Source organism: Cariama cristata, unplaced genomic scaffold, assembly GCF_000690535.1.
Source record: "Cariama cristata isolate BGI_N322 unplaced genomic scaffold, ASM69053v1 scaffold17039, whole genome shotgun sequence".
NCBI classification, from domain to species: domain Eukaryota; kingdom Metazoa; phylum Chordata; class Aves; order Cariamiformes; family Cariamidae; genus Cariama; species Cariama cristata.
The window spans coordinates 45,861-56,669 of record NW_009636533.1 but is presented as its reverse complement, the minus strand read 5'-3'; the positions used below and the strand labels follow the sequence as shown (position 1 = coordinate 56,669).

General features: G+C 49.7%; 1 protein-coding gene across 1 annotated transcript; it reads right to left on the bottom strand.

Annotated features, from left to right (window-relative positions):
• Positions 1-372: 372 nt before the first annotated feature.
• Positions 373-4,550, bottom strand: TMEM213 (transmembrane protein 213). The gene is made up of 3 exons (XM_009707954.1): positions 4,469-4,550; positions 2,164-2,232; positions 373-542 (listed from the first exon to the last, which is right to left on the bottom strand). Exons 1-3 carry the CDS (start codon positions 4,548-4,550, stop codon positions 373-375), a joined length of 321 nt encoding a protein of 106 aa, XP_009706256.1.
• Between the last annotated feature and the right edge of the window lie 6,259 nt (positions 4,551-10,809).

Sequence of the window (10,809 nt, the reverse complement as noted above, 5' to 3'; positions counted from 1 at the left end):
TTTCTGCTTCAAAGTCAAAGGTTGTGTACTGGGTTGTCTTAAGGCAGTGTGCTATATAGTGGGAACTGGTCCTTCAGCATCTCGTTGCTGCTGGTGCGCTCCCAGCAAGTATGAAAGGGCTCAGGGAAAGGTTTTCTGTGCACTATGGGACATACGTGGTGGCTTGCAGGGACTTGCCTGCTCCACACCTTGGCTGGCAGCTCTGACCCACTGCGGAGGATCAAGCCTCAGCAAGTACCCTGCTTAGATCTGGCCTTTTTTTGGCTGAAGGTATGTTCCCTTTCTTTTTTGTTTCTTAGGAAGTGCTTGAAATGCTTAGTCTGTCTCTACCTCACTGCTCCCAGGTGGTGCTGCTTGCTGGCTTGCCCTGCTTCAGGCCACCAAATACTTGGGTTCATCGGGCCGGAGTTTCATGACCTTGTCCACGCAGAGCAGGATGAGAGTCAGAAACCAGAGGCTCCAGCCAACAGCTGCTGCAATCCATCCATAATCATCCACACCCGTCGAGCAGCACATGGCCGCTTGCATGCAAAAGTTCACGTCTAGTGGAGAAGAAATGAAGTGAGCTGATGGGAGACCAAATACGTAACAGATTTTCTTTGCAGATGAGACAGTGACTTAACTGTCTGCCCTGTGGCCTGTCAGTTTGCCTTGGCATCTTTCTCCTAAGCCTGGCTCTTGGCTTAGGAGATGGGACCTGGGGGATGGCAATATTCAGTTTCATCTGTATGTCTTCAAGACTCGGTCATCCCTGTCTGGCCAAACACCTGAGCTGCCCCTCTTACCCGTGCCCCCACCATTAGGGAAGTCTTTTAAAACACCTACTTAGCATCTGCTCTGTCAGTTTTAGGAATGGACTATGATAGAAGTAACTAATTTTAAAAATAAACCCAAGGTAGAGGAAGTGTCATGTAAGAGAGTAAGCGGATCTATAGACGCGACATTTTTGATAGTTTAGGTACCACATACATCTGCCAGCAACAGAAGCAGTGGCTGCTCTCTGCTGGGCTGTTAACTGAGACTTGTGTGTAACAACTGCAAAACACACTACCATTGGGGGATCCCTGTTTTACATGTTTAAAAATGAAACAATTTTTAACAATTCTATGTATTTTTTTCTTGCACCTTTTGCATCTTTTTTTTTTTGTTTAAATCAGTCCAATTTCCTAAAGTCAGTTAATGAATATGTCATTAGTTGTTTCGTTTATGCTGTTAAAAGCACCTGCCATACTTTTTCCATCACAAGGGCACAGTGAAGACACCCACCTCTGTGTCTGCACCCTGGATGCTAATGTGGAAATATCAAAGGGAGCCTGGAGGACCATGGTATCTCAACCCCTTGGGCTGGAATAGAAGCTGAGCGTGTAAACCCCAGCACCCAGAAGAGCTGAGGCAGCCAAAACCACCTTCCAGCTACATATGTTGCGTGTTGATGCACACAAAGCTTGTCATTTGTGAAAAGTGAATGCCTCCTGAGCTTAATGCAGGGCAGTCAACCTCTTGCACCATTCCAGGGAAAAGGTAAGTGCAGATGCTGCTCAGTTGCTCTCATTCACGTGTGTCAGGCAGGACCATGTTCCTGTCCGTTGGCCTTCAGTGCACACCGTACAACTGTTCTGTGCTGTAGAGAGCAGCTCTTCCCACAAGAGACTTGTTTTGAATGTGCCTAGAGAAGGGAGAGGGATGCCTGCCCCCTATACCCATATCATGCTTTGAAGTAGCATACCTCTACTAGTACACGTACTATAGTTCGGGAAGTGCAGGACTGTGGGGATGTTTGACATTTAGGATGGAGGATGACTGGGAGGGCTGGTGGGATCTCAGGTTGCCTGGGACTGGCTGTTTGGGGATGACTTGGTGAGGTAGGGGAAAGAGGTACTCCCAGGAGTCCACATTGTGCCTACAGGCAGGCACTCTGGCAGGGAGCTTTAGCGCACAAATTGAATTACCCATGAGTTTGTTCAAAGCTATGAATCCATCTGATGAATGTACCTAAGATATACAGGGCATGCCAATGGAGGAGTCTTAGAAATGTGACCTGGAGTTTCACCCACAATGGAAGCCTTGACAACAGATAAATCCTTTTCCAGGACAGACTCTCAGTCACCTGTGTAGTCTCATCACCTGGCTTTATCATGGTAGTAATGATTTACGAAGACTTACTGAGACATGGTGCATCATACTCAGTTGTGAGCATGGAGATTGTTGAAACATTGGAGATGTCTTCAGCTGCTGCCAGAAGGAAAGCACAGGAGAAAAGGCAAGTTGGATTAGAAAAGCAATACTGGACATCAAGCCTGAAAATCTGAAAGCCATTGGCCTTGCAGAGGTCTGTAGGATGGAAACAACTTGGAGAAAATCAGTTCCTGTCCCTAAATATTGCTGCATCAGGGTATGCTTTCCCATCCCACCGCTGTCAGCACAGGCTCTAGAGAGACCTGCTCTGGCCCCAGCCATAAGGAGCAGTTGAGTCACTGCGCCTCTGCCGAGTATGATCCTGGTGTGAGCCGTTCACTCAGAGCTCAGATTAACCACCGTCCTTTCCCAAGCTACAGGGCCAGAACAAGCAAGGGCTGAAATGCGAGAGCATTCAGTGGCACGGAGAGATCCATGACCAACAAGCTGTACATTTACCTCCTTTTGCCCTTAGAAAAATCCCTGTAATTCTGGGGTGCGGAGTCTGGCAGAGCAATGGCTGAGCCCATCCGTGCAGAGCCTGAGCACGTCCACCACGGCCTCAGTGGGACCCTTTGGCTTTGCTGCAGTTCAGGTGCAGCCGTGTCTGAAACTCATTAACCAGCTCAGGTTGGAAAATACAACATACAGAAATAAGTAAGGGAAGGAGAGGGACAGGGGTTTCAATGAAGGTTTTGCCTTTCGAGCCTGCTTCCCACCCAGAATCAGAGCACACGTGCGCTCTGCCACAGGTCTGTGGCTGGTCTCCAGCCCTCCAAATCTGTACGTGGTGTCACAGGCCAAAGTCTCCTTAGACCTCCTAATGCCCCCCTTGCCCCTCAGCTTCAGCATGCACCTCGCAGCACTGCAGGATCAGAGGCAAGGACAGCTGCAGGACGCCTGTGTGGGAAAAGCACAGGCTGCTGTGGTCCCTCTGCCTTAACACCAGCCTGTCCCCTCCTGCAGAAGGAAGGGAGTCAAAGAGGTATCTCCTCCTGTGCCACTATGAACGGTACAGTTCAAGTTCAGCCAGGTGAAGTAATTGCAGGCTGAAATGATCCCCTGCAGAGATACAAGAAAAAGAGCCTGGAGAGGTTGCAGAAGTAAGGGCTCCTGCGGCATGCAGATGGAGGGGCTCCAACACACCATGGGTCCACAGACCAGGCAGAAGCTATGAGAGAACTGTTTACAGTCAAACTGTAAATATGAGCTGGTAATTTGGAGTGTGATCGAGAAACTCAGTTCTAGCTTGATTTCACTGAAGTTTTCAAAATAATGGCTCAGGTTTAGTTTCAGCTCAGGAAACCAAAATGGAACAAGACCTTTGACCAAACCTTTGCTTTGAGTTTGGTATTTTCCAAGCAACAGCAAACAAACTGAAGTTGTCCTGCAGGAGATGTCCCCCTTGGGGTCACCTACTGCTGCCCAGCTTTGCATTTTGAGCTGACTGACTGTCAGCAAGACCAGAGCTTTCCTTACGGCCACCGGGAGTGGGTGCCCGCGCAGCCTGCTCCAGGGAAGGGTCCAAGTACCCCCCATTCCTCTTTCTGACTGTGCTAGGACTTGCTGAATGACCTTGGCCAAGCCCATAATTTGTTTTGTGGGTTAATAAGTACCTCACGGGAGCCCTGAGAAGAGTCATTAAAAATTGTGTATGACCTGTGGAAGAAAGTGCTGCAGGATACAGAGCGTTGGTTCATGTTTACAGATTTTGCAGCCCAAAGGACAGGCTGTCAAAGCTAACCCATCTTTAAACATCTGGCAGGTCTTGACTGGTGTTGATTATACAAATACAGGCAGTAGCCTGATGGGAAAGGAGCAGCTCACAGGTCTCATTTACATTTTGTTTTCAGGCAGCTTCTACAATTAAGGGGGCACTAAAGCCAGATTCCCTGCAAAAAGCACCTAATAAGAGCTAAACCGGGCTACAAGGAGTCTCTTGGGTGGTATTTAAAACGGTCCCTTGCCTTAGTAAGCATAGGAAGGCCAAGTAACTGTGGTCCCCTGTCTCCTTGCCATTCAGTGGAGCAACCTGCAGCTCAGTCACATTTACAGTGGATCTGTAAATAGCTGGCAAAAGCACATCTCTTCAGAAAGATGCTGTGATCGATCATGTCAAGAAATTCTCATTAGCATTAACCAATTCCAGCTCTTTACACTTTTTAGATGAGGTAAGGGAGCCCACCTTGTTTTTAAAGAACAAATTACTGTCAGTGGGCAATATATTTAGGTATTGAGAGGAGTGAGGAAAAAGGTGGGGTATAGAAACTGGAGCAAAAGAGAAGAGAAATACCTGCTGAGCAGGAATACCAGAGCACGGTGGTGAAGAAGAGCACAGCGAAGGCTGCCCAGGGCTGGCGGGAGAAGTGCTTCATGCCGAGGGTCCAGCTCCCACCCGAGTGGACACACAGATCAGGTCACTGTCGCTGGCAGCTCTGGTTCAGCAAACCCTCGATAAGCTCCGAGAGCCGGCGTGCAGGGCAGAGGGTGGAGCAAAGGAGCTTCCTTTTTCCCTGCCACAACCGGGTGAGGAAAGAGAAGGGCTCTGACCAAAACAGCTCCAGCCGGAGGCGGATACCAGTGCCGAGGCAGGTGGAGGGCTCCTGAAGGTCAAGCCTGAAGATTTCTCCCCAGCATCTGCTGCAGCTGGAGGGAGGAAAGGCCTCTGGAGCCAGCCCTTCCCAACGGGGTCCCAGGCAGTGTCTGTCTTCTGAGTCTCCTTTCAATCTTGCAGATGGTCTAATAGAGCTGGAAAGGAGCAGAGGATCAGGGTAGAGAATTCGTCTCCCTGTTTGGCTTTGACGTTGCGTGTTTGCTGGCTTGACTTCCCCCATAACCGCCCAGCAGTGATGCTTTTTTGGAAGGGCTGTGTGGAAGCCTAAAAACCCCACAGTTTCTGGTTGTGCTGGTACAGCAGCTGCTGAGTTAACACAGGATATGGACACATTTCCACCAAGAAATGGGATGAAACCAGTTGCTTCGTGTAGGCTACTGGCAAATATTACACAATATCAATGACCTTTCCTTAAGGACCTGTGCTGAGTTATGGGTTGAGATCAGTTCCAGCTTGGGGCCTCTGCACAGGAAGAAGCTGCTGCCTTTCTTGCCCCATGAGCACAGCTGTGTCACTGCCTCCATCACCCATGTGCAACGTGATGCTGAAAAACCTTTTTTTTTCTCTTCTAGTTATGCCACCTCCTCCATGACATGGGCAAAGCCAGGAGCTGCGCCTTTCCACCAGCACACCTCTATCTGCAGACCAGGAGACTTGCTGGCAAAATGATATTGGCTGGAGCGTGAGATTTTTTTTCTACAATCCTGGCTAGAAAAGCAACTCTGTTCAAGTGCTTGTGGTGTTGTCCTGGTCTGACAAGCACCACATTGCCACTGTTCACCAGGCTGTTGGCTCCGATCTTTGATCCACCATGATGTCCATGTTAAACTTCAGGCATTAAATTGGGCAGGAAGGCCCTGGGAGAGGTGGGCTCAGCAGGGAGCAGGTTGCTGGTGCTCTACAGCAGCGGTCACTCATGGCTTCGGGTGCTCCTGTGAGACCGAAGCTGTCTGGGGCCTGTTCTGGATGTGCAGCCATCCTGTGAGAGGCAAGGGGGAAGGTGCCTGGGGCAGCAATCCTGCCAGGATGGGCAGTATTTAACAATTTTCTCTTTTCTTCCCTCCACACTGCTGAAACCCACAGGAAGGCACATAATAGTCTTCCCACGTGAACTTCACACAACAGGGTGCTGCTATGCAAAACCGTGAGGTCTGTTCGGTCTCCCTTTGTTTAGGAAAAACCTTGAGAACAAAACCCACGTAGGCTTAGCCCTGCCCAGCCTTTCTGTGGGGTGAACCCACTTGCCACCCCTTCCCACCAAAGACACTCTGCTCCCTTCCAGCTGTGAATGTTCCCGTGATGCAGCAGGACACAGGCAGCCGGAGGTCTCCCCCAGCGAGAGGGCACACTGACCCGCAGATGAAGGCGGACTAGCTGAAACAGGCAAGTTTACCTGCCTTGTCTCCCTGTTTTCATGTCAACACACCGCCGGGGCTGGCAGAGTCAGGGCTGTGCCGGCCGGTCCGCGACAGCTGCCTCCCACTGCTGTGGGTACGCACAGCCCCATCCTTCGGCTGGCACCCGAGGGGCGGCCCGAGGTCTGTCGTGCTCGCTGGGTGCGTAGCCCCGGCATCCATCGCTCTTGACCTCAGCAGACATGAATCATAGCAGGAAAGGTGCTGTAAGAATGCTCCAACTGCTGAGAGTTGCTTGAAATTAACCTATAGGATAATCTCCATCTCTGCCTCATTTCAGTGTCTAAGTCCTTTTGTGCTAATTGTCTTCCATTTGTGTTTTTGTCCGAGCGCTCTGTTGCATCAAAACTAAAACTCACCTCTTTACTAGGGAAAAGCCCTCCACTTTCTTCCACCTTCACCTTTCCCTTCTGAATTTCTCACCCATGTTTTTTTCTGCTGAAAGTTGACCTGGCAGTTAATTTTGCAAAAATAATGAGTACAAAAGTGTTCTGTGCAGCACAAGATGTTTGAAGGGAAATGAAAAGACAAAACTGCTCTGCTATTGCATGAATGATTCGATTCGTAATGAAATCTCTTTTGAATTTTAACTACTACCTAAATGCTCTTTGTCATCTTGCAGGTAAATGTATTTCTAAGGGATGCTGAAAAGGTTTTGCACAATTAACATAATCTATTTCTTCTCCTTTCCAAAATGTGTTCCCTCTGTGGTTCAGAAAGGGCCTTCTCCAAAGTCTCCTGAAGCAGCAAACCGGCTGCGCTTGGCTTCAGTGATTTTTGGATCAGATTGGAAATGAAGGCTTTGCTTGATAAGTTCAGACACAATGGGAGCCCTATGAAATCATCTCCTGACACAGATTTGGTTTTGTTTCATTTCTTCTTTGTAACACGTTCATATTTCAGTGCTGTGACGGCCTGAAGAGCGATAAGACCCTCCAAGGCCTTCCCCAGCCTGGTGTCTGTGCAACACGCGAGCGCCCGTCTCCGCGGGGTGCCCTGGCAGATAGGACACCGCTGCAGCACCAGCAGAGACCCAACCTTCCTTGCCTTGGGCTCCCGCTTCCGTGCAGTTCTCCAAGCAAGACTCCGTTTAGTCTAAAATTGGGTACTTGCCCACCCCTCCCCTTGGAGACTCTTCCATGGTGTGTAGAGCTGCTGCTCAGCTTTTCCTGACGATTATGAAGGAGGCAATGCCTACCGTTTGGTATATTTTGTGCCACAGAGAACTTCACAGTTAAGGTTCTCTGATGACCAAGGTATTACCCTTGACACGCCACCACCAGGATTGGCTCTCAGAAAGTTATTACCTTTATCACACACGTACACACTCACTCTGTGTATATATGTATACTTTTCTCCTGTTTACACAGGCAACATGTTTGTATTTTTAACTCCGAATGAAAGCTGAGTGCTGCTACAATCCTGTTCCGTCCCAGCAGTGACCAGCATGATGGCAATCGAGCCATCGCATGGTGTTTAACTCGGGGCGAAACGCACAACCTACAAGAGCACAGCAGGTATGTGGTCTCTGGGCATATCAGTGATAAGACGACAAGTCCCTTTTTTCTGTACAACACTTGAGGCAGGGTTAACTACACTCCTACTCTTGTTTCAGCATACCTGACGTGCTGCTCTGCTTAGCTGCTGCAATAGGAGGGAGCTTCGGTGAAGAGAGCTCAAAAATAACCATGCAAAACCTTCTGCGTGATGGAGCTAAGCACAGAGTGATTCTAGCTGAGATAACTGCTCCCAGAGCCACCTACAGCTGCAAGAAACTTTCCCATGCTGCTGTTGACAGCCTGGCTGGAGGGGTTGTCTGTTTGGGACCCCCCTGAGCTCTGGGTGTTGGCACACTGAAGTGGATGATTAACTGACAATTCCCAGTTATTATTCACAAGGGCTCTGTGCAGCATTTAAGGTCAGGGTGCTAAGCACCAAGGAGGATGCTAGGTGGTCTGTGCTGTTGGTGAGACCACAGGAGTGGATCTATCATCTACGTTTGCTTTGTAGGTAGCAAAATCTCCAAGTAGAGCTGTAAAAAAGGCATCTGTTGGGAGGGCAGGTCTTTCTGTTAGCAGCCCACTGTCTTTGAGCTCTCTCCCAGGTGGCCTTTATAAAGCTCAAAATAAAGCTTAAGGGCCTTTACAAAGCCCTTAAAATGGCTTTAAAAAGCTCAAAACCTTAAGCTTGATGCCCATAATGTGTCCTCCAGGGAGGGGGCTGTTTTGTTTTATACCTTCATTGATATGAAAAATAGCCACCTAAGATAAAGCTACCTGTGGACAGGGAATTTGATTTTTAAAATTAGGCAAATGGAGGAAAAAAAATCAAAAGAACCAAGGTTTTTACTCTTTAAGTGAAAGAAGGGGAGAGGGGATCTGCTTTCTGTTGCAGGGATGTAAGCAGCTCTAGCATCTTGAAAAACTCCACAGCTGTGCCTTTTGTGTTTTCCCGTCCAGGCTGGGATTGCTATTAGACAAATGTTGAGCCTGTGGCCCTGCTGTGACCCCACGCTGTCCCTCTGGAGACCCCAGCGAGGGAGCTGGAGATCAGCCGGCCGGGTGGCACGGGGGCTGCCCGAGAAGGGCTGCCCTCAGCTCCCCCGGGGCAGAGTTGCCAGCACCAACAATGACCCCACTGACGGGGCTCCTCTGAATGGCGCCTCATCATCAGCCGTCATCATCCGATCTTTAATAATAAGATTATTACAAAATAATGTTCTCACTTCCACATGCCAGAGGCATGAAATAGGATATGCTTTCTGCTTCTCTCCTCTGCCTGGGAAGGGGGGGAGGGAAGGGCAAGAGCGATGGCTTTGTCCCCATGCTCCATGTTCGCTCGCCTCTGAGATAACAGGATGGCATAGTGCAGGCTGCTTTGGCGATGAAGTGTGTGTTGGGGGCCCTTTCTGCTCCCTCCACCCCGACAGCTTGTAGGGGAGTAGCTGAGTATGACTGTGGGGCTAAATAAGAGCAGCATAGGTGCAAAACAGAAGCAAATCCTGGTATCATCAAATGAACACAACAGCCTTGCCAGGGGGAAGAATGTGCTGCGGGTTCAGAGGTGGGGGGAGTAGCCTGAGAAGCTGTTTTATTTTGTTGTGTCAATATATGTCAGTCGAGAACTGAATGATGGCTCCTGTTATTTAGCATTATAGCATGGGCTGGAAGGCAATGTCTTTCCTTTCCCACACCAGCTTCTCCACAGCCTTGCGTGGCGGACGTGTCATCGATGCAGTCACTTCACTTCTGCCTTACCAAGAGAAGTTCTGATTTCCCAGCGGAAGGTGCTGACTTTCATTGGCCTTTACTCCCTTTCTTTGGTAGCGCCGATGGAGAAAGCAGGGCTGACCGCTGACGGTGGCTGGTACAGGAGGAGCTTTTGAACAGAAAATCTGTGTGCTGGGTAACTCTCTGCTGTTACTCACCTTTTGGCATTGTTCCCTTGGACAAGCTATACCCTTTGGCTTGTCAGGTCAGAGTTATGGGTACCTCCGAAAAAACAGGTCTAAGAAAGCATTTCTTTAAGGGGTACTTTACAATTTACATATAGCTATGCTTTTTCATTAGTTCTTTTGAGATAAAACTCCCTATGGGTGCTAGATTTCATAGTGACCCAGCCATCCTTATTTACCAGGATGAAACCCTGCCTCCTCTGATCTCAGTGGGAGCTAAGCCAGTGGTTTTAGGAGGGGCTGAATGTCTCGCTGGAGCCCTTGCTTTAGCAGCTGAAGTGGGAGAAAGTCTACAAAGCCACTTTTTCCCACAGCATTTGTTATTTCAAGGGGTGAGAATCAAGTTGTCCCTCAGCATTGCCCGAGGCTAGCGCAGCTTTGCTGATGGAGCCCCTTCCCTCCCAGCCCCCCTTTGCTGTACAGCTCTGCCCGTCCCTCGGCTGCAGGAAAATCATTCATCTCCCATTGTTTCCCTGTCCTTTCCCGGGTTCCTTTCAGTGAGGAAAAACCAGTGAGAAAAAGCACAGGAGTTTTCCACCTCCCTGGTGACTGATCCTCCATCCAGAGCTTGCAAATGAGATTTTACAGGTTTATAGCTCTCTGCATACAACCGGTTTCAAAGGTTCTCACTCGTTTTCGGGTGGCAGGGCGGTGTGAGCCGGCATGCCCCGTCTGTTATTAGTACAAACCGTGTGCTGCCGCAACACGGCTCACGCTTGTTACAGACCTGAAACAGAGGTTGTGACTGAGCCAGAAAGTGCTGGGTCCAGACCACCTGGGGGTTGTTTCGGGGCAGAAAAGGTTTCCCTCCTCTGGTCCAAACCAGTTCTGGCCTTAAAAGAAAAGGGTTGCTGTGCCCCGTACGAGACAGAACGGTTGGCCAGGGCTCTTTGCTTGCTGCCTTCCTCGCCCGGCACGGTGCCCAAAGCACAACCCTGCTGTCGTCGCCTGACGGACACCCGGCCAGCCGAGGGGAGAGCTCGCCCCTTCCCCGGGGAGAGGGCCTGCCGGAAAGGAGCGCGCTGGCCGAGAGGTAAACCCCGGTAACGCCTTCTCCAAAGCAACTTACAGCTTTGGGGTTTTGCCCTGCCCAAAACCCGGTGCGTTTTAATGCATTTTAATGCAGTGCAATTCTGCTGGAATATAGCGAC